Here is a 23,416-nt window from a genome sequence, read left to right as displayed (position 1 = left end):
GCCTTGCTAGTTTTATTGGTCAGGTTTTGGCAAGGGAGAGTCCCCAAATCTCTCAGGGATGTAACCTGGTTACTGCCAGCATGAAACTGAGCAGGGTCTGTCCCCAGTGCCATCTGGCTCCTGAGCTCCACAGTCTTTGTTTCCTCTCTTGTCTGGGACCTTTCCTGATGGCAGTATACTGAGTCTCAGCCATGGCAGGCTGAATGACACAGGTCACACACATTTTGATGGACAGAGCAGAAGAGTTTAGGACCTTGGTTTCCGCTCCAGGGAGGCAGGGATGGGTCTGTAACCATCAGCTGCCTGCTCTACCATCCACATCTCTACGTTGGTCTGTTGCCCTCCCATCCTGTCCCACTGTGGCCAAGACAGGAGGCACTCAGAGGGTGTGTGCACCGGAACAAGTGGGCCCTATGCTTTGGGGCTTTGTGCACAGGCCTCTAGCTAGTGGGAACCTAGGTGGCCGCGTAGAAGGAACGGGCGCAGATGTGTTATAATGCCCTTCCCACCTCGGCAGACCCGACTAAACAAGCTCCATCTGCTTTAAAGGATCAATGCATTTGCCAGAGCTGCTCGCAGCAGGAGCGAGGCCCTGCAGGCGGCTGCATGCTCTTCTCAGTTCCAGACCACAAGAGCCCCAGCTGAGCTGCATGTGTCAGTTGCCCTGCTGAGGGTAGAGGGGGGCAACATGTGGGAAATTCCAGGAAATGCAGCCTGTGTGTGCAGGGAGCCCCAAGGACCCTGCGATGCGTCTTGGCAAGAGCAGCTATCAGATTCCTTTCTCTCTGCTTCTGAGAAACCCCGGTGCTCAGTGGGGAGGAGTGGTCTGCATCAGAGCTCAATGGGAAGGAGTGCTCAATGGGGAGGAGTGGTCTGCATGAGTGGAACAAAGACATGCAAGAAAACCCCCAAACCTTTCTAACTTGCACTCCACAGGGACCATATGCTAAAACATGTCCCCCACCTCTGAGCATCCCATTGCCTCCATCAGCCCTTTCACCAGAATTATTTAATCTTTAAAAAGACCGCTGCCATGACAGAGTGGGGGTGGGGGTCCATGGTAGAGCCCTTCTCTAGCAAACTAGACCTAGATTTATCCCAGACATTAAAGAAAAAGGATAGGAAAGGAAACTGGCTTCCGTGCCTAGTCCTAGTGAGTGTGCCCCCGCCGCCAACCCCTGCGCCTGATCTGTAGGTGGCAGGGCACTGCAGGGCACAGCTGGCTCCCAGGGGAGCACTCCAGCTACCTGGGGCTCAGTTCATGGGTTACAAGCCAGCTGAGACTCCAGCCTGATTGTCCTGCCCTGGATCTGTTGCTCTAGAAGACAGAGGCTAGTCTAGATGCAGGGCGTCCAGCCCAGGGCCGGCTGTAGAGCGAAAGGGTGAGGGGTGTGGGCATGGGAGACAAGGTTCCTGTCCACTAGCCTGAGAGTGGACACCCCAGAGTGGGAGAGACCAGCCTCTCCCTTTATGCCTGACACTGAGCCTTTTGATGAATACTCCAGAATGGGCCAGCTGTTCACCTCAGGAAGATGAAGCCCCTAACTCGGGCCCCATCCTCCTGTGTGCCTAATTGCTATTGACTGGGATGAAGGGACTCAGCTGCAAGGTCAAAGTACTGTCACCTGGTCCGTGAGCTGCAAGTTCTTGTTCACTAAAGTCTGTCCCGACAACATAGCATGAAGGTTGACATTCAGAGGCTGCCACATGTTAACACTCTTCTCAACACGTTGTTGGTGTCATTTTAAGGAACCTTCCCCAGAACCACCCCAAGAATGTGCCCAGTTTAACCCAGACACTGAAGGATTACATATATACCAGCCAGCTAGCCAGTCCCTCCCCGTGCTGTGAAGCAGGGTGGGTGCTGAGGATGCAGTGTGTGCTGAGATTTAAAACGGTGGGAAGAAGGCTCAGTGGGGTTCATGTTGAGAATGCTCCTTTCTCGGTCCACTCACTCAGCGTGGTGTGGTGTGTGCATCCCTGCACTGCTGACGATCAGTGTCGTTGCTAAGCACCGTGATACCATGCAAACTCAGAGCCAGCAAAGGAGCCAGGTACATCACCTGCATGGAGAAAACTGGTGTGCATGGCACTGGGACCCAAAGAGAGGAGGGCACAGTAGACAGGAGTACAGATGGGATGCAGAGAGAGGCACAGTTGGCCAGTGGGTAAAGGCACCAGGTGGATCCCGACAGTGTGTGTGGGAACCTGCTCCTTCGGTTCAGACCTGAGGTTGTCAGTCATCTTGGTGCTGTCCCACACCAGGGCCTGTGGTGACCCAACCCACCCTGAGCTTTGCGTGCTAACATGGCAGTTTTCACAGACAGAGGGGAAGAGAAGCCCCAGTTTGAGGGGGAGGACTGGAGTCAAGGCCCAAGACAGAGAATATTGGGGCAGCACCTTCACCCTGGCTCTGTTCTGCAAGCTGATCCAGTGCTCAGGAGGCTGGTATGGGTGTCAGAGAAGTTGATCTCCACTTGTGTTCCACCCTGAGCCAATGAAAACAAGGTCTTGAGCATCTGTGCAGACACTTCTTATGCCTCTTCTCCAGGCTGACTTGTAGAGCCTTGGGAGGGAGGGAAGTGAGGCTCCAGAGCTTCATCGGTGGCTTGTCCAGCCCTCCGTTCCCTCTTGTTGGAACCGGATGCTATTTGCTGTTTGATCCTGTTCTCCGAAAAAACACTCTGTTCTATAAACTTATTAAAGCAGAAGTCTCTTTTCTTAAAGATTTTCTAAATTTTGTGTGTACATGTGGGTTCTGTGCACATGTGTGCAGGTGCCCACGGGACTCAGAGTCACCAGATAAGATGCCCTGCAGTTACAGTTTGGAGGAGCTGGGAGCCACCTGACATGGGTTCTGGGGACCAGTCATAGGTTCTGTGGAAGAGCAGAATGTACTTTTACATCTAAGCCACCTCTTAGGACCTAGAAATCTCAGCAGGAAAGACTCATTAAGGGGCCACTGGAGCTGGTTTCATGCAGAGGCCGTTTCTCAAAGCCACACTTTTTCTTTCTCAGCTCTATAACCAAAACGTTGCCTCAGCTTGGCGCCTGTTGCTTATCAAATTAACGAAGAGAAAGAAGGACAGGAAAGAAACTAGGAGCAGAAAGCTGGTTTGTTTGTAAAACGGGTTAAAAGAGTGTTTATTAAGGGAAACAACTGGCCTCTCATTTTTGCTCTTAAAAACAGAAAGGCTTTCATGTTACAGCCAGTTTCAGATCTTGGAACTCCGCTTAAGGCGGGTTTCCCACCACTGGGGATGTGTCTCCATGAAGGGGAAGTTGGGATCCACGGACCCAGTGCCTGGAAAAGTACTGCCCAGCAGAACCTGGCCAGCCTCGTGTGCCAGGGAGATACTGCCACACAGGCTGGCATGGCCAAGGCCCCTCAGAGGATGCCCAGCCTGAACAAGTCCAAGTGCCTGGAAAAGTACTGCCCAGCAGAACCTGGCCAGCCTTGTGCCCCAAGGAGAAGCTGTTATATAGGCTGGCATGGTCATGCCCCTGAGTCCAGGTCTTGGCCTTGGCACCTCCAGCCAAGGATGTACCAGGCTGTCATAGATGAAGACCCGAGAGAAAACAACTCTGGGGAAGAGCTGTGAGTGTTAGCGCTGTGTCCCGCCACTGTCAGCTGGGCAGTGTGAGCCTTGACGGCCATGGCTGACTGTCCTGAGACAGCTCTATATTTAGGTATGGGAATGAGACAGCCAAGGTAAAGAAAGATGCCCCCAAGTTACTTCAGAACACTGTTGCCCTTGGAGCTGTCTGTGGCCGTGTGTCTGTCCTTGCATTTTCTGCTCACTGCAGGCCCTGTGTGCCGTGGTGCAAAGGCCGAATCCCAAAGCCACAGCAGCCTGGACAGCATCAGCCCTTCCTGAATGGCAGTCCTTGATGCTAGGGGGTACGTGCCACTGGACAGGGACCACACACAGTAGCTTCCTGTTTGCTATTTGGGACACTGTATACTCCATGTTAGTAGAATAGGACATGGAGCTCCGAATGACCCAGCCCTGTCCTCTGTCTCCTGTCTCTCCAAATCAGGGGTCCTGGAGCCCACACGGGAAACTGTTATCTCTCAGGGGCTTGGTGGCCATGTGTCCATAGTCATATTTTCTCATGTAGACCTCCAAAGTCTCCATACCCAGGAAGAACAACTGCCCCGTCCCTCCTGGCTTGGTCCTGACAGTCTGTGCTGTGCTGCCCTGCGAGCTCTTCCTGTAGGAGTCTCCCAAGCCGGCCGTCAGTTCCCTTGGTATCTTCTTGCTGGAAGCCCCTGCTTCTGTCTCCTTGTAGACCCCTCCTCCAGGAAGCCTTCCTGAAAGGTCAGATTTCTTGGATGTCCGTCTTAGGGGCCCTCTCTGGAGGCCATGTGGGCATTTCTGCTGGAACTTTCCATTCTCCATGACCTACACTAGCCCATCCCCTGCAGAAGCTTCGGTGAGCACCCAGCCTACTCCCTCTAGCTCAGCCTCCCCCTGTACACATCCACGGACCCTGTTGGCGCCCGACAGGCAGTTCATGCTTGGATCGAAGACTTGCCAAGGGAAAGGTTGAGCGCAGAATCTTTGCCTCCCAGTCTCCTGAGTTGCTCACCCCAAACAGGTGGCGATGTGCTTATAAAGCAAGGGCTCCCTGTGGCTTATTGTCGGACTGGGGAGAGCGTGTAGGAACACAGCTCCTGACTGGAATAGCTGGGCGGAAGTCGAAGGGAAAGCACAGAGCCTCTCTGGGAACCCCTTTCTGCAATGATGGGGCCTGCCACCATCAGCAGGGCCATGTGGTGCTGTGGTGGCCGTGGGTGCCTGTCCTGAGATGTCTCTAAATTTAGGCAGGGGCATAAGACAGCCAGGGTACCCTCATGTCACTTCAGAACACTGCTGCCCTTAAGCCGTGGCTTTGGCTCTCGAGAGAGCTATTCTCAATTAATGGCTTCCCAAGAACCTTTAGGAGCTCTGGGAACTGCCCTGGCCCCAGGGATCCTGCAACCTCCCCCCTTATTCTAATGATTAAAGACACACGCATACGCGTGTGCATACACATACAAGTCAATACTTCCCCAGCAGGGAAAGGACGATTGCATGCGGAAGAAGGAGAAGCCCTCAGGACCCAACACAGTCCAAGGCCCCTGCCCCACAGAGGCAGGATGCCTATGACTGGACAGGCCAGCCTTGGCCTCTGAAGCCAGAGAAGCAGGATGGTAGAGAGTTGAGGTTGTGTGTTGTAGATAGCTCCGTAGAGCGAGTTAGACAAAACCCGTCGTCTTCGAAGATTGCTGCTGAGCAGAGCACCCCACAAGTCGTGTCCTCTTCCTCCCCTGCCAGTCTTGGCTCAAGGAGACTGAGGCACAGGGACCAGGAACTCAGTCTCCCTGGCCTCGCCCAGCAGCTGCGTTCTGACCCCCGCTATGCTGCCCTGGGAGGGAGGCTGAGCTGGCATAGGTCTTCTCCTTCCCAGGCTCTTTGTCCAGAAGAGAGGGGAAGAAATCAGAACTTTCCATTTCCCAAGCAAAGGGCAGGGTTTTGTGCACACCTCGGGGAGGATGTTTTTGTTCAGGGAGGTCATCGTTGTCTGCTTTCAGAGTAAACGCTCCTGTGGTAACCCTCAGATAGGGTGCATCCTTGGACATCCTGCTCCTTGGCCTCGGGATTCTCCGGCCTGGACCAGCTGCTGTAAGCTAGCCAAGGGCCGCCAGGACCACCCTGCTGGTGTTGGGCGGGAGGCCCAGCTCCTCAGGGCCACTGTGCGAGGCTGCTTACCTTCCACTCCCTGGGCTCACGGAAAGCAGCAACGCTGGCAGCATCTGCTTTCTCAAGTTGTTGAGGCCTGTGTTCAGCACAGATTTCCTCCCTAACCCTGGGCTTGCTGCTAAACAAGCCCCTGTGCGATGAAGGCGGCCCACAGCACACTGCGACCCAGTGCCTGCCCTGCCCTCCCTATATAAGTATCAGTTGCCTCCACTTGGGATTAGGGTTGTTTTCAGTTTGGGGACTTTCTTAGTGTGCTTTCTGTTGCTGTTACCAAAGACCCTCCCAAATGAGTCATTTCTAAAGAAGAGAGGTTTCTCTAGCTCCTGGTTTTGGAAGCTGGGAAGTCGGAGTGGTAAGGCTATCGTTGTACTGGAGCATGTTGAGGCTGAACGAGGTGTGAATTCTTCTTAGGAAGCTAGTCAACCCACCACGGGAGACCTGTCCTGTTGACCTCATCTAATCTTACTGATCCCCCAAGGTTTCCACCTCCCAGTACTGCCACATAAGTACTGTGTGTTAGCCAGGCACATACTGAACACCTCTGATACCATCAACATAAGCACTTTGGGGTTGCTCGCCAGTACCTGGACTTTGGGGAACACATTGAAACCACAGCAGAGCTTTTGGAAACCTCCCAGTGCGTGAAAGCCTCTGGGTAGGCAGAGCTTAGTGGTCAGTGGTAAGGGACTGTCAAACCAATTGCTGCACACACTTGCAGTCCCAGCTGCCCAGGAGGTTGAGGCAGGAGGATTGCTTGAGCTTGGGAGTTCCAGGCTAGCCTGAGCGACATAGCAAAAGACAGGAAATGGAGCCTCAGTATGTAGCCCTGGCTAGCTTTGAACTCTGTGTAGACCGGGCTGGTCTCAGACTCACAGAGATCCACCTGCCTCTGCCTCCCAAGTGCTGGATTAAAAGTGTGCACCACCACACTTGGCCTTTTGATATCATGTTTAGGAGAAAAAAACATTTTTAATTTTGATGGTATCCAGTTGATTTTTTTTTCTTTCCTGGCTCCTGTTTTTGCTGTTCTAAAATTATTGTACTTACTGTGAGACTCACATTCTGTGTCCTCTGTAGACATGTAGCAGCCAAGCTTTGCACATGGCTGTGACTAAGCTGGTCTTGTGTGTGTGGCAGGGGTAGCAGTTGCTTTCTCTGCGGTGTCTGGTTCTGCCAGCACTGTTCACTCAAGCTGTTTGCTTCGTTGAATCCTGTGGCACCTTCGATGGAGGTCAGCTGCCCCATCTCCCCGCCTTGCCGTACGTTATTTCTCTGGTCCTCAGGAGGAATCCAGGGCTGGTGCACAGCTGATCACATTGCTCTGTGTTTCCATCCTCACCTGGATGCCACACTGTCTGGCCACTGTCATCTTAGGGGCTTTAGGAGGCCCGTGTCTGTTCTGTGCCTTTGTGGTGGTGGTCAGCCCAGGGGCAGAGCCCTGGGGACTCTGATGGGGGATACAAGTCTGTCAGCACAGCTTTCCCTCGGGACTCGGGCCCCTTGTCCTGACAGTCCCCTTTGGTACGTACATCCAGTATCAGAATGAGCTCCCTGGAAGCCTGTGCATGGCCATACCCTTCCCAGAGCTCTGAGGGCCCCTCCCTCCCTCCCTTCTCCCACACTCTCCAATGGTAACCCCAAAAGCCCTGTGAGGCAGAGGACAGGCCACGAATGTGCCTGCCCCTTTAAAGTTTTCTAAGGAACCCAAAATCAGAGCTACATAATGGAAACCACTTTGCAGCCTCCAGCATGGCCATTTATCTCAATCACCAGTGCATTTAAGATGTGGGCCAAACATATAAATCATATCTTGAAAGAAAGTATGTTGGTGCCACAAAAATTACCCTGTATTCTTACCACCTAATTCAAAAAATGTGTTTTGAAGCTTAGGGGAGTGCAAACAAGCCCAGGCTGTCCGTCTTCCCACACATCCCACCTCCAGGCCAAACTCCACAGTGGAGCTGAAGTGGTGATTGGCACACCCGGGTGGGCTGTGCCTAGCCCGCTCTTCTGAAAGTCAGTGAAGGTCAAGCCCCAAGGTAGTCTGTTCCATTGTCAGTGTCTCAGCTCAGTGCCTCTCATTTAAGGTGACAAACACCCGAAAGCTCCTTCTCTGACGTCCCAGAGGGGACAAACACATCCGCACCCTGAGGCCCATCTTCTAAACTGAGGTGAAGAGGCAAGAGTGGGCAGGGGGTTAGGATTTGAGGGTTTCCCATCTTGAAACTTCCGTGGTTCCATTTGATTCCATGTTGGCTCAGCAATTCCTGGGAGGGTATAAGAAACTCATAGGTGTATGTGTGTAGACCCTTCCTACAGACAGGGACCCAGCCCCAGTTCCTGGAGCTACCCTTTGCACACACATACACATGCACACATGTGTGCACACACAAAGACACACACACACACATTCTATGCTTCTGGTCTAAGAGTGCACTGAACACTGTGAAAGCATTGAAGAAAAATGAACTCACACCTGGGGTCCCAGCAGCAGGAATCTTGTTCTCACTTCCTGGCCACATCTTGTACTTTTGTTACCAGGCATAGGGTTGATTTTATGTTTCTCTAATGCATTCATCAACTTATTTCATACCCTTAAAACCTGCGTGCAAACAGACCTGGATCCCTTCCTCTGCCAGCAGGGCAGGTTCTGGCCCTCCTTGAAGTGGGAGGCAGAGGTTCAGGCCCAGTCTCATGAGACCCACCTCCCCTCTTCTCCTTTCCACTCACCCTGACCTTCATGAGACAGTGTCCCTACCTTAGAGGGACAGTTGGGACCTCCCTGCCAGAGAATCTGCTAGAAGGTGTGTAGTCTCCAGGTGTGGGGAACTGTCACGGTCCCTTGCTTCCTCTACATCTCTGTTACAAGAATAACAACAATAAACAGGTTCAAGCGGAAAGTTCTGGAAGGAGCTGTCTTGGTTAGGGCTTCAATTGCTGTGATGAAACACCATAACCAAAAAGCAAGTTGGAGAGGAAAGGGTTTGTTTGGTTTGCATGTTCACATTAACGGAAGCCAGGATAGGAATCCAGATAAGACAGGAACCAGGAGGCAGGAGCTGATGCAGAGGCCATGGAGGGGTGCTGCTGACTGGCTTGCTCCCCATGGCTGGCTCAGCCTGATTTCTTATAGAACCCAGGACCACCAGCCCAGGGATGGCACCACCAACAATGGGCTGGGCCCTCCCACATCAATCACTAATTAAGAAAATGCCTTACAGGCTTGCCTACAGCCCTGGCTTATAGAAGCATTTTCCCAGTTGAGGTTCCCTCCTTTCAGATAGCTTATATCAAGTTGACACAGGAGCTGACATGAGATTACCCCTTAGAACTGACTTTATCATAGAAAGTCTCTCAACCATGAGGGGATGAGCTACCCTTGAAGTAGGAGAGCAGCCAAGAGAACATCTCCCGGAGACAGCATGGGGGGGGGGGGATGAGATGGGGAGGTAGATGGGGGGTGAGAGAGATGGGGAGGAAGATGAAGAGAAAGATGGGGGCAAGATAGGGGTGAAAATTGGGGAGGAAGAAGGCCTCCCTTCCAAAACCTGGCAAGCAGGTGAGACGCTCCACACACAGAATGAGAGGATCCTGACGGGAGAGACGGGCCCTTCAGTTTGCTCTTGGAAACCCCAAGAACAAAGGAGGTTTTCTGATGTTTAAAGGCTTTCGGGGGGGGGGGGGGGGGGAATGGAGGGAAGTTGCATACCACGCGATTCCATCTGGCTTAGTCTACCTGCCCAGGGGCACAGGCTCTAAACTTACCGTGCAGTTGCAAGGGGGCAGGGCTGTCTTCCTCACAGCCAAAAGTGGTAGGGAAGGAAATTGCCAGGGACCAGGAGAGAAACTTCAGGGAAGCAGCCAGCTAGAGGGTCTGTGATAGCTCCCCTCCCCCAGCATCGTCCCCAGCCCCATGGCAACCCCCAGTTAGAACTGACAAACAGTTGGTGCCTAGCTGCAGGCATACTCAGGGATATGGCCTCCCTTTCCTCCTTACTCACCCCACCACATGGAGAGGCCTACATGGCAGAGGGAAGCCTTTCTTCTCTCCAGCTCTGGGCATGTTGGGCAAGCAGGCCTGTGCGTGTCCTACACTATTGCAGCTTTATCTGTCTCAGGGGGGTTGTAGAGATCCAGCGACAAAAAATCCTTTGCCTGCTTCTCAGATGGCATCAGGCTACGCAGCACCCAGAGCCAGCCCTGCCCCTCAGTTTCCGACCTCCCTAGGCTATAGCCTCTACCACCTTGCTTCCTGCCTGTCCTAGTTGGCCTAGGATGTCACGGGCCATGCACCAACCCACAGTCCACCCCATAAGCCTTGTCATCCTCTTTCCAGCTACTCTTGGCTTAGGCATTTTGTTTTGGGAATCCCTTCCTGGTCTTGGTGCTACCTGCTGACAGAAGCCCCCTAAACCTATGACTAGCTGCCTAGAAGGGTCTGTGAGGGATGGTGGCACATAGGAGAAGGATAAGCGGGGCTCATATCCCTCAGGACATGTGACAGACTCTAGCCTCCCCCAGGGGGTCTAGTTCTTCCTAGGAAGTCTGTAGAGGAAGCTCAAGCCAAGATCTTTACCTGGTCCCAACACAATCCACCCCTCCTCCTGTCCCTCCCAAAAGAGGGATGTGTTGTAGGGGGTGAGAAATGGGCCAAGCAGAGGCCCACAAGGCATAAGGAGTGCCAACCCCAACTTTCACAAGCTGTAGTGTGGTTTAAGATGTTTACATTAGCAAGTGAACACATTTAACACACCCCAAAATACAATCGTGCCATCCCTGGGTTATGACAGTTTGCATGGAAGAGGCCACTCAGCCTATGGTGTGCACTGCGGTGTGGCCCAGAGCAGACCCATGCTGGAACTGGATGCCAGCAGCTCCTTTCCAGAGGCTGCCATGCCTGTGCTGCAGCTGGTACACCTTGATGCCCTCTGGAGCTGTGGTTCAGGCAGACATCCTCCCCGGCACTCAGCTGAGAGTCGCGACCTGACGGCCTGTCTTTCCTTGCAGAGCTGGGCTCCTGCCCTGGCCACCTTCAGTTGAGACTGTGATGTGGATGTGTAAGCCAAATAAGCCCTTTCCTTCCCCCACCCCGTTGCTTTTGGCCCATGGAGTTTACCACAACAATAGTAACCCTAACTAATATACATGTGTATGGTGTGTGCGAGTGCATGTATGTGTGTGAGTGTGTGTATGTGTGTGCGAGTGCGTGTATGTGTATGGTGTGTGCGAGTGTGTGTATGTGTATGGTGTGTGCAAATGTGTGTATGTATGTGCGAGTGTGTGCATGTGTGTGTGTGTGCGTGTATGTGTATGCGTGCGAGTGTGGATGTGTGCAAGTGTGTGTGTGTGTATGCGTGCGAGTGTGTGTGTGCGCGAGTGTATGTGTATGGTGTGTGCGAGTGTGTGTATGTGTGTGTGTATGTGTATGTGTGCACATGGAAGAAGCAAACCTTCCACCTCACTCACAGACAAGGTCTCTGTGTTGGCCACTTGTACAGCAGGCTAGCCCAGGAGTTTCTGGTGATGCTGGTCTCTACTTCCCACCTCTCCGTAGGAACATGGGTCAGACACATGCCACCATGCTCAGCTTTACAAGGGTTCTAGGGACTTGAACTCAGGTCTTCATGCTTGTATGACAAGTATTTTTTATCCACTGAACCATCATCTTCTCGGCCCCTTTTGTGGTTTGATTGGCTATCAAGTGTCCACTGTGAAGCATCTTCAATTTTTCTTGCCCATTTTTAAGAAGAGTTCTTTACACTAGCTCCTTTTATGAAATAACTCTCTCCTAGTTTGTGATGGCCTTTTTGTTCTCAAGCATCAAATTTTTAGTTCTTGTTAAAACCAAACAAAACCTCTGCAGTTCTACGGTACCTTTCTCTTTAGAAAAGAGTATAATCCTAGCACTTGGGAGGCTACGGCAGGAGGATTGCATGGCTGTGAGTTCGAAGCTAGTCCGGGCTATAGAGTGAAACTTGGTAACTGTACTATGCCAGCACCAAGCATTAACATTTAAGCAAATGTCTGCCAACTCACCATCTTCTTTATTCATGCAGAAGACAAATGGGAGGCTGGCTAGGCCAGTGCTGCCCTGGGTGCTGTATGAACCCCACCAATGGTCATGGCCAGGCTGCCCTAGTAAAAAGGTCCTCCGTTGTCCCTAGGAGTTGGGTCTGGAAGACCCCAATGGTGTCATAGTAAGTGAGCCCTTTGGTTGGCTTGCAGGAGCCTCTCCAAGAGTCAGTCAGTGCCCACAGCAGCCCCACTGTGTCACAACCTTTAAACAGCTGGTCCAGGAGCAACCATGCCAAGTCTACCTGCCCATGCACAGAGGATGCCACTCAGCCAGGAAGGCTGGGCAGAAACTCCAGAGCTCATCTTCCATCCTCTTGGTCTGATACCTCCAGCCACAGTCCCCTCCTCAGCGTCCCCTTGCTCCACGCTGGCTGCCCAGCGTGTGATCTCAGGCCAACTTTGACCTCTCTGAACTGTTTTCCTCCTTACCTCACTGGCAGGAGTGAGGCATTATGGGAGTATTGGCTCTGGGTCTCACACAACTGGTAGCCCAGACATCTGTGTAATTGTGCATCTTGAATGGGCCAGTGACTCATGCTGGGATTTTGATGGTTCCATCTCCCCATCCATCAGCCTGCAGATCCAAAAGACCAGGTGAAGAGCTCTTATATACAGACAGCTATGCTACCTGCCTCCCGAGGCCAGGCATCACTCTGGAGGGTATCTGGAACCAGAGAGACAGTGCCCAATAAGACAGGTGGCAAGTTCTCTTGCCCTAAGGCAAGGGCCTATGTAGAAATAGAGACAGTACGGGGACACTGCCACCTCTACTCGAGGGAGGGGAAGTCACCTATGTTGTTGTCTACCTCGACAGCCAGCACTGCTGGGAATGTCTAATGTGGCCAGACCTGCCTCCTACCGACAAGCCATCCCTTTCCTGGGCTATGCAAGGGCTGAGGTAGCCTTGTGCAACCCATTCTAGGAATTGTGGAAGGCTAAAGGCATAGCTTCAGGGATCAGCTCTCTGGGGACCCTTAGGGTACCTAGGGCACCAGTCTTGGGACCTGCCATGTTGTCCTCGGGCGACCTCTCAGCGGGACTTTTGCCAGGAGTTACTGGGACAGAGGCCTGGAACGGGTTCCCTCCCCCGCTCACACCCTCAGGCTCCCCAGGGATACAGAGAGGCAGAATCTGGTAGTCTCTGGTCTCTGTTACCCTGCCTGGGTAACCTGGGGTTGCTGAGGTAGGGCTGTTCTGAGTGACAGCCAGCTCCCTTGCTTGCACTTGGCCTAAGCAGTGTGGACGGTGGGACAGCATAGGTTCCCAAGAGCTCCTGCCCCCTCACAAATTCAGCTAGACAAGCTGACTGGGCCAGTAGTACCTGCTGCAAAGGTCGGGAGCTGGCCGGGTACACTGGGGATGTGGGAGAGGCTGGAGGGAGGGGCTGCCCAGCTGCTGCGGTTCTCCTTCAGCTCGCCCACTGGCTTTGAGGGCTTGGGAAAGGAAGAAACTTGAGATTTAATCCACTGAATGAGACGGTATCAGTCCTCAGAGACAGGGCAGCTCTACAGAGGGGAACCCCGTGTTGGGAGGCGCACACAGTGTTTGTGGGAGTGTATGCTTCTGTTGTCATGAAGCTGTAGTTGGGAAATGTCCCCTCAGTTCAGTATCTCCCCTTCTCCACACAGATCTGGGACATGAGTGACGAGGAGACCATCTGAGGAACCACAGCTCAGGAGTGTTCGGCCCTCAGCGCAGGATTGCTCCCCAGGACTGGCGATCTGGTTCTGATTCCTACTCCCCTGAGGACTAGGGGTACCCTCTGCTGCCCAGTTCTGCTCTTTCCTGCGCCATCTCACCAGCTCTGAACTCAATAACAACTTTAGCATTGCCACTGATCTGGGGGTCCTGCCATGTGCATTGATTTTTTTTTTTCCTCTCCTGCTGTCAAAAGATTCCCCCTGGGATCTTTTCACCTTGGCCAGGAGGGAGCATCTGACTCAGCATAGATCAAACAATGAGAGTACCTGCTGTGGGCCCTGGCAGCACCACACTGGCCTGCCCTCAGCTGCCGGCATGTTGTGGTGCCACCCTGCTCCAGGGATGAGAAGCTCTTGCCACGGTGCTGGTAGAAAGCAGGGCAGAGCTCTGCCTGACTGGTGTACAGCTGGACCACAGGCAGGTGCTTCTCTGCGGCTGCTACTGGGGCAAGGCTAGTTTTCCTCTTCATTCCTGTAGGTCCTCGGCAACTGCGGTCGCCTGTCCTAAGTAGATGTGCTCTTCCTAGCAGCCCCTCCCACACTTACTCATCTTCCACTCGGGTCAGGTCTAGAACAGAAGCCCATACATGGCTGACTTCAGCAGACTTCAGTAGGGGAGACTTGAGAAGACCTTGGCCTAAGGAAGAGGCTCCAAGAGGTAACCCTGCCCACCTGCACAAGGATTCCCAGAAACAGGCAGGCCTGGGCACAGAGCGGCACCACATGCCACCCTAGGATGGAAGAACCGAACAAAACCTTGGTTTAAGAGCACTTTATTATTGTTCTTAAGGCTACTTTTAAGTACAAAAAAAAAACAAAAAAAAAAAAAAAAAAAGATGGCCTGCCAAACCTTTTTTTTTCTTCTTCCAGGAAAAACAGGCCACAGAGAATGGTATATTACAGATTTACAAACATAGAGAGGGGGCAGCACGCACATGGGTGGCGTGGTTCTGGGGAAGACACAAGCTCCTGCCCAGGCAGGATGGCACGCCCCTCAGCTGACGTGTGGCATTCCCCTCCAGGACCCAGCCTATTCCAGATAGGTCGGTGCCCCAGAGACCCAGCCACCCGCACTGCCACCCCTACCCCAACAGCAACGACCCGTTCACTGACGGGTGTCTGAGGCCTGTTGCCCACAGAGCCAGTCCGCGGCGCGGTTGTTTTCCTGTGACAACCTCAGTAGCCTGTAGACTAACAAACTAGTGGCTATGATGCGGACGCAGTGTTGTCATGGCGTAACTGTGTACCTGCACGATTACAGACACACCTACGACAAAAAAAGATCAACTTTTTTTTTCCCAAACAACAACAAAAATGATTACGATAGGAAAGGGGAAAAATTAAATAGCTACATATCATTAACAAATTAATTGTTCTTCAAAAATACCTACAAATTTCTCTGTACACTCTTTACGCACAGCGTAATGATGGTCTTTAAAATTACCTATATAAAAAAAGTGTTCTCAACAATTCTTTTTTTTCCTACAGAAAATATAGGGGCCTGAATGTCAAGCTTGGAAGCCCAGGAGAGTGGAGTGAAGAGTGCGGGGCAGGAGGGCTGTCCACTTTTGTAAAGGCCACCCTGTAACTCGGGTATCAGTCCCCGCTTTTCCACCCTCGCCTGTTTCCCAAGTTCAACAGCTAACCTGTTTTCCTCCTACTGAAAGTCAGCCCCATGGGCTCCCATGTGCAAGGAGTCCATAATGCCTTGTTGGCGAGGTGGTTCTAGCCAGGTGATGTCCTAGCCCTCCTTGAGCAGGCCGGGCCAGGGGACAGAAAATGCTCACGGCCGGGAGGAGCAGCTGCTGTGGGGCATCCCCAGCCACGTCTGTCCTGCTTGCTTCTAATGTCTAGTTAGTAGCTATTAATAGAGTGGGCAATAGTGATGCAGGAATAACTGTATAGTTATTATAGAGGAATGTGTACAGCCTTGGCCCCGGCGTGAGAGGAAGCGCACGCAGCCCCATGTTGCAGACTGTCAGGCACCTGCTGTTTGGCCAGGAGTTGGAAAGGAGCAGTCTGCACCGAGGAGCCTAAAGACATGAACTCAAGTCCCCCACCCAGGATGCAGAAAAATCAGCAGCAATGGGCTCCCCAGCCTACCACACCCACCGGCTGTGCACTCCTTCTCGGAGTAAAGTGAGCATCGACTACACCTCTCAGAAGCACAGCTGTACCAGCAGTGAAAGTATCTAGGGCTGTAACTGACGGGATAGGCTAATGCCACCACCAAAAAGCCAGTCAGTGCTACAGTCTGAGCTTACAGTCAATAGAAACCAGCTATTTTTCGTATTAAGACATGTACCATGTCAGAAGCACTACGGAGTCCTCCAGCCTTTGCACCAGCCTCACCAACTGCAGTGTTCAGAGACGGTAAATGCCCATGGTCAGGGGGAACCTGCAGTCCAGTTGTGAGCACCTCAAGACTAGAGAGAAAGACCTAGAACCTGCTAGAGACCTTCTAAATTCAGCAACAATGCAAGCACACGTGATAAGAAGTGTTCCCTAGCAGTTTGCCCTTGGTGCTGGCATCGCAGACAGCCGCCCAACAGGCAGCCCTGCCCTCCATAGTGCAAATCAGGACAGTTCTTTTCAGGCAGACACATGTACACACGGACTGAGCTGGACCCCAGGGGGAAGCCAAGCCGTGCACACCCAGTCTCAAAAGCTAAGAGCACAAAGCATCCGGATCCCCATGTCTTCATGGCTTGTGACTAGGAAAGGGCCGCAGGGTCCCGGCTGCCAGGTGGCAGACCTGCAGAGGTTTCTTTGGTAACCAGGACAGGAAGCAAGGATGCTCTGCTGGACCGATGCTCCATGCTGTTCCTGTTGCCATGGTGAGACCCCTTGTACGAACACCAAAAAGTACAAAACAGAGCAGAACAAAAGTCCAGACAACATGGTTTTGCGAATAAACCACCCTCCCACCCTCCCCCTAAATTTTTTTCCTTTCTATTTTTTTTTTTTTTGCTTTTTGTTTGTTTGTTTGTTTGTTTTAAGCACTGACTGTTGAAAGCTCAGGCAAACCATGCAGATCCTTGTGTGGCTGAAGAGTGGAGCCCCCTTCAGGAGACCACAGAGGGGGAGTGACTATGGCTGACCATGTGGGCAGTGGGGCTGGCAGGCTGGCCCCGGCGTGAGGCTGACTCTGGGCTGCTGGAAGCGCTGTCCTTGGCCGCTTTGATCTGAAGCCATGTGTCACCTAGTGCTTTGGCAAAGTGGTCATCCACAGAGCCAGTGATAGACACCGAGTTGGGTGCTGGCTCTGGTTCCTTGTAGTTCTTGCCCAGGCTCCGACGGAAGTGCTCTTCCACTACAGGGTCACAGGTGGCAGTTGCTGCAAAGGACGGATCAGAGGAGAGGTGGCTGCATCAGTGGGCCAGGGTACCCTAGTCAGTGGTACTTAAGCACCCTGGGTTGAAGTGTGAATCCAGAATGTCTTTATGGCACTAAATGACAATGGTGGAGCCTATATCTTCTGTCATGTGAAGCCCGGAGGGGCCAGGGACTAAATGTCCTTAATTCCTTCCCACCCAAGGCATGGCCAATTCAAGGTACACGTGTGTTCAAAAGCAGTGTTTTTAAACTCCACACTAAGTGAATTTTAGGGAGAGAAGTTTCAGCTCACAGCTTAATCCAGGGTTCCCACATGCACCAGGCTTTGGTGGAAAACTCACCACTGGGTGGTCTTCGGTAACTGGCAGACCCAGGTGCAGAACAGCCACTGTGCGCAATGGGGCAGTGAGAGAGGTTGCAGTTGCGGGCACCTGCGGATGCGCAGGTGATCACGGAGGGCCGGTTCTGTAGGAGGGAGAACAAGTCAGCTCCTCTTCATCCACCGATTAGGCTGAGCAGCTGCTGCCAGAGGGCCCAGCTCCTCTTGACAGGAACCTCCCCTGCATTCAGTTGCTCTTGGAGCCCACTGTGCTCCAAACAACAGCAGGTCCAGGGGGAAAGACTAGATGTAGATGCACTGGGGTCCCCACCCCTGGCACCTGAAGGTGAGCTGTCCCTGACACACAGCATTCCCCCCCCCTCCCAGGGCCAGGCCCCTTCCTGCTTGTCAGTGAGTGCACAAACACCCACCGGGAACTGCAGGCCCAGCATGGGTCACACAGAGCTGCACACAGTCTGTGCTTTCAAAGCCTCTTTCTGTGGGAAGCCTGACCCTTTGCTGTCTCTGGGGCTTGCTGGGTGTGGTGCTAAGGAAAGACAAGCTCTCATGTCCTCAGCATCTCTCTACCTTCCTGCTCTTTGTGAGACAAGGTCTTATGAAGTTGCCTTGGACTTGTAATCCTCCTGCCTCGACCTCCCAAGTAACTATATTATAAATCTGAATTACCAAACCTGGCCTTGTTTTTTAAAAAGTAACAAAGGTGGTGCATGTCTTTAATCCCAACACTCTGGAGGCAGGCAGATCTAAGTGAGCATGAGTTCAAGGTGAGCCAAGACTACACAGAAAAACCCTGTCTCGAATCCCCCCTCCCCAAAAGAAAAAACTTTTCTTCTTCAGCAATAATAAAGAGCCTGTGTCCCACGTTTGTGACCAATGACTTTAAAAGATGCAAGCCCAAAATAAAGCCGCTGACATTTACCTTTGTGAAACAGTATTGGGTAAGCACAGGCCTCTCAAGAGTGCCAGGGAAGATGGGGGTGGGAACGCCACAAGGAGGAGGGAGCTCCCTCATCAAGATCAACCCTGTACTGTGCAAAGCAGCGAAGCCTTAGAAATGGAAGAACCCAAGTCCCTTCAGCTCCAGGACTTCTACTCGGGTTTCCATGCAACTCATGGTCCCCCACACCCAGCCTGACCTGGTCACCTCTGGAAGAGAACCAACCGTGCTGCTTGACATAACAACATACACACCTGCTGCCGCTCTACAGCCGACCTGCCGGTGTCACTGCTGTTCTTAGTCAGTGCAAGAGGCTGCTCCATGAGGCCAGGGAGGGATGCATACAGGTGGCCACCATGCAAGCTCACAGCTGGGGCTGCAGCCCGCTCAATGGGACTGCGGCTCCGTTCCCGGGGATCTCGGCGGCAGTCTCCGTTGACGGTCTTATTCCTGAAAGACAGGGGCATGCTCAGGAGGATGACTGGCAAAGGGGGCTCTGGTGAGGAGCCATGCACTTCCCCCTGATGTTTCAGAGACATTCCTACCCTGATGTTAAGGGTAGGACCAAGGCCCTAAGTGTAGGAGAAGCAACCTTTGGAGCCAGAGTTGGCTTTGTGGCCTCCCTCCTTCCCTCCTGGCTGACAACATACGAGATCAACTCGTGCTCAGTTTGACCACCATTGGTCATTGAGGACCAAAGAAACCTGACACATGCTCTGAGCCAGTTCTGATGTGAAGCCATACTGGTGCCTGCTCCTCTACGCAGCAGTGCCCATTACCACCTCTGTCCAGATAGGATACCAAGACAGTGGGGAGCCAAGTGACTGTCTCATCCACTGATGACCAGTGAGTCTGCTTCTTATTAGTGTAGAAGACAGCAGTCGGCAGCACTGTACCCAGAAACCACAGCAGCAGCAGAAGACAGCAGCTTCCCTGAGCAGATGCCCAGTGCCACCTCCTCTCTAAGGGACTTTAGATAGTGCCAACACAAGCACAGCATGAGAACCCACAAGGCCCAGCTTACACAAACTGTTCCAGGCTCAGCTATGTCCTCCCTCCATCCCGCTGACTCTAGAACCATCCATCACCAGTACTGCCCGCCTAGGGTCTGTCCCTTTTTAACCAGGTGCCAGAGCAAGCACTTTAAAATTTAAAGGAGACTTCAGGGCCCATGCTCTGTGCCACAAACTTTTTAAGCTGTAGCAACAACTGTCCACCTGCCATCCGAGGGGGAGGCTGCTTCTCTGAATGCACAATGGCCCTGAATTCCAGGCACTTGTGCGAGCCCTCAGGGCAGAAGCCACCACACCACTGCTGATGGCTTTTGCCCATCCTACACTAGCACTGAAAGCTTTGTAGAGACAAAGTCCTGCCTGTCTCGAGTTACAGATCACCTGCACAGGGAAAGGAAGACATCAGATGCAGACCTGGGATGGGCAGACTCATGGGAAGCCAGACTGGACCAGGGAACCACAGGGCATCCGCAGCCTTCAGATGGACTCTACACTCCCAGGGACTCAAGCAGCAGACACTAACAAGGACAGGAAATCGCAGGGAGCAGGCAATGGATACAAAAGGAGGTACAATGGGTACAGCACAGGGAGGACTGGGAAGTCTGAGGAAGATGGCCTACAGACGGCAAGACAACTCAGGCAGGCTAGCATCTCTTGTCCCCTGGACCTCAAGGTCACCAGTCCTTACCATCTTGGATCCCCACAGCACTTTTACATGGCCAAGCACAACCTCAATGATGAGATGCACAGGAGCACAGAATGAGGTGGTACTAGCAGGGGCCTTCAGGACTCAACATGGAGGAAGTCATTCAGTTGGCACTGGGCATGATACATCATACAAAATAACACGGAGCTCAGAACAAGCCTGGGAACTTGCTGGTTAATTTTAGTAAAATTACACACCACTCATATTTCCAGCTCATTTTCCTGGTTCCTGGAGCTTAAAGACAGACATTGTTTTCCATGTCCCTCCCCCTTTGAATGAATCACAGCCCAGTGTGTCCTGTGCCGTCAGGACGCTGACCCAAACCACACACATCCTGCCTCTCCTTAAAGACCAAGTTGGTGGAGGGAAAACTAACAGGGGCCCTGCTAGGGCCTCGAGGACTCACGGAGCTGCCTGGGCATCGACTTTGCCCATTTCATGCCAGCTATTTTAGGAGGAAAAGAGAAAAGGTGGGCTGCAAAGAGAAACCACCATACTCCTCTAGGCCAAAGTTTTCTGGGGACAGTTGCCATGTGCTCCTGATCACCCTCTGAGCTCAGAAGACAAAACGTGGCATTTGAGGAAAGTAGACCAGATCCCAGGAACTGCAGGTCCACCTCCTGCACAGCATCTTCTCGGCCTTAGGAACCAGCTACGTTGGCAGGGCAGAAGAGTAAGGAAGGACCCACCCAGCCTCAGGCTTCCCACAACACACAGGATATCCCGGAGGTGACAGAATGAGCCTTCCTGATACCAATCTGTGCTGGTGTCATGTGTGCCAGGGGCAGAGCCCCTCTTGCTCTAACACTGTGCCTAGGATCCTGCATGGCAGCCACAAGCCCTCCTACAGTCTAACACTAATAGTTGGGGGGCAGAAACTAAGCCTTCAGACCCTCTCAACACCACAACCAACCTGAGGCCATCAACTTTGATAAGAATCATGTCATTAACAAGGACACGATGGCACAGACCATGTCCTCTGTGCCCACAACCAGAAAGCCATGTTCCCATGTCCACCTCAAAGCCAAGAGAGCATGGACAACGAACACCACTGGTGCTGGCTGACATTTCTGTCCCCTGCCTACACAAAGGTGCTGTCTCACTTTCTGCTCAGTGAAATTTCAAAACTCAACTTCAGGGAACTAACCAACCAATAAATGCCTCATTCCCTCTGTCACAGGAAGCTGAGACCCGAGTCCCTGTTAGGAACCCTCCTGCGGGAGCAGAGAGCATTGTGGGAAGATGGCCCTCAAGCCATTCAAGCTGGCAGTCTTTTTATCCTTAGCTGAGTGCTCAGGCCTCACTATGGTGGACTCAGAGTGGGAGACAGGCTCAGATGGCGGAGGCACTGTCTGAAGTTACCTTGCTGGTTGAGTCAAGGACCCCAGGGCCCAGCTCCTAGCTGTGAAACCTTCCCTGGCAGAGCAGAGTGCTGTTTCTATGCACCTCTCAGCGATGCATTTGATTCTCTCCTGTGCATTGCCTTTTAATTTCTGTCACAGTCTAAATGGGGTCCCCTGACAGATGTTATGTGTGACCAGGTCTATTAAGATGAGGTTACCAGCGCCTCATAAGATGAGGTTACTCAATGCCACTGAAGGGTGACTGAGGTGACAGACACTCAAAGGGAATATGATATCGAGACCAGGGATGACAGCTAAGAAATTAGCCTCCCTCAGAAGAAAAGCAATCACTAGACCAGGCTAGCCTTGAGCTGACCTGCCTCTGCCTATTCATGTCAGAAGAAGGAGCTAGGAACCAATGACACTGGGGAGCCTGACCCTGGGCTAGCCTCCGGTAATGCGTGCGCTTGTACCTCAGCTTTAACAAAAGTCTTAAAAGTTGTTTTTAAAGCTTAAAAAAGTATGAAGAAAAGTATTTTGTCCAGCTATATAATAATTCTATGCTAAATATTATCAAAAATGGTGAAAATTAAAAAATGTTAGGCCAGCAAGATGACTCTGTGTAAGGGCTCATTTGCCTTGCAAGCCCAATGACCTGAGTCGGCATAATGATAAAAATCACCTTCGGATTCAGTCCTCAGGATGCACATGGCTGGCTTCTCGGGCTCATGGTTCCATCTTTGCACTGCTCTGCCTCAAACTGCTTTACAGGTCTCCAGAAATCCTCCACAGTGATGCTCTCTGCTGACTGACCTATAACTAATACAAAGGCATTTTAAAGCTTTAGCGCAGTGGTTCCTAGTGCTGCGACCCTTTTACAATTCTTCATGTAGTGGTGACCCCAAACACAACATTATCTTCACTGCGACTTCCTAACTGTAATTTTGCTACTGTTATGAATCATAATGTAAATACGATAGCTGATACATCCCTATTGGGGTCTTGACTCACAGGCTGAGAACCACTGCTTTAAAGATTTATAATGTATATGTATACAGTGTCCTGCCTATGTGTGTGCCTGCACTCCAGAAGAGGGCACCAGATCTCACTATAGATGTTTGTGAGCCGCCATGTAGTTATGGGGAATTCAACTCAGGATCTCTGGAAAACCAGCCAGTGCTGTTAACCTCTGAGCCATTACTCCAGCTCCTGCTTTAGAGTCTTACAGAAACCAGGACTGGCTCTCAGAGAACACATGCTGTGTACTGAGTCACACCTGGTGTATGAGGCTAGGAGGCCAGGGTCAGTTAGTGAGGATGCAGAGAACATGATCCTGGGCCTGGCCGCTCCAGAAGTGAGGCAGCCGCGGATCTGCTTCCCCGTGTGCCGTGGAGAATGCCTGTGGAGCTGGCTCTCCTCCGACCGTCAGCCCAGCAAGCCTGCATGGAGCTGGAAGGAATGCCCTTCCTGGTGTCCGCTTTCCTTCACTGCCACTTGCAGCTGGGGAGCCCTACACCCCACTCCTCCCCCAGTGCCACACCAGCTCTGGGGTGCCACCTTAGAACTCTGCTGTAGGAGGGAAGGGAAAGCAAGGGGAAAGGGAGATCTGCCCAAGCCCCAGAGCAGGTAGAGGACAAAGCAGGGGCAACCAACCACTCCTGTAACAGGAGGTAAAGGTTGCACCCTTCTGACGAGGACTGGGGACTGTTCCCCACAGCAAAGATCCCCGAGGCTTCTGAGCCATCACTCAAGTCATGAAAGAGCCTGGCTATGTCACCACCCTGCTCCCGGGCCCCTGCGGCAACCCAGGTGTCACTTGCATCCACCAGGAGCTATGAGCGACAGCCACAGTGATGCGGTAAGGTAAAGGCTTCTGGAAGCTGAAGTGCAAGCCTTAAGGAAGAGAATCAGCGCCACACAACCTCAGAGACTGTCAGCAAGCACCGCACAGTTCACTTCCTTCCTGTCATGTGATGGCCACGCAGAGCTTCTCACAAATACTCCTTTCTGATGACACGGTGCTGCCCCTCTGAGGTACAGTTTCCTGCTCGGCTTCCTGCCAGTGCAAACCATGGGGTCATTCCCAACAGTCACTTCCTTTGCCCCATGTTCCCAGAAAGCCACACACTATCAACTAAAACAATGTAAAACAACCAGGTGAGTCCAAGGCGACTCTGGCTCTATGTCTCGGGAGAGGTCCCGCTCATAAGCCCCACGCT

The 23,416-nt window shown here is 52.4% G+C and overlaps 2 protein-coding genes across 10 annotated transcripts in view; one reads left to right on the top strand and one right to left on the bottom strand.

The window, feature by feature from the left end:
• Atg7 (autophagy related 7) overlaps window positions 1-23,416 on the top strand; it is a 217,714-nt gene that overhangs the window by 192,220 nt on the left and 2,078 nt on the right. For 4 of the 5 annotated variants that reach the window (XM_038318649.1, XM_038318648.1, XM_038318650.1 and 1 more), the window contains one exon: window positions 13,451-13,660. The exons of the other annotated variant lie outside the window; for it this stretch is intronic. In XM_038318649.1, coding sequence (XP_038174577.1) covers window positions 13,451-13,483 — 33 coding nt within the window. In that variant the 3' untranslated portion in view covers window positions 13,484-13,660. Of the gene's footprint in view, window positions 1-13,450; window positions 13,661-23,416 lie in introns of those variants that run through there. 5 annotated transcript variants of the gene reach the window in all.
• Vgll4 (vestigial like family member 4) overlaps window positions 16,458-23,416 on the bottom strand; it is a 110,241-nt gene continuing 103,282 nt past the window's right edge. For all 5 annotated transcript variants that reach the window (XM_038318655.2, XM_038318656.2, XM_038318658.2 and 2 more), the window contains 3 exons: window positions 18,390-18,585; window positions 17,200-17,323; window positions 16,458-16,859 (listed from right to left, as the gene is read on the bottom strand). In XM_038318655.2, coding sequence (XP_038174583.1) covers window positions 16,588-16,859; window positions 17,200-17,323; window positions 18,390-18,585 — 592 coding nt within the window. In that variant the 3' untranslated portion in view covers window positions 16,458-16,587. The remainder of the gene's footprint in view (window positions 16,860-17,199; window positions 17,324-18,389; window positions 18,586-23,416) is intronic.

The sequence above is a fragment of the Arvicola amphibius genome, chromosome 2 (genome assembly GCF_903992535.2).
Source record: "Arvicola amphibius chromosome 2, mArvAmp1.2, whole genome shotgun sequence".
NCBI lineage: Eukaryota > Metazoa > Chordata > Mammalia > Rodentia > Cricetidae > Arvicola > Arvicola amphibius.
The sequence above is the reverse complement of the archived record's forward strand: the minus strand, read 5'-3'. Positions and strand labels throughout refer to the sequence as shown.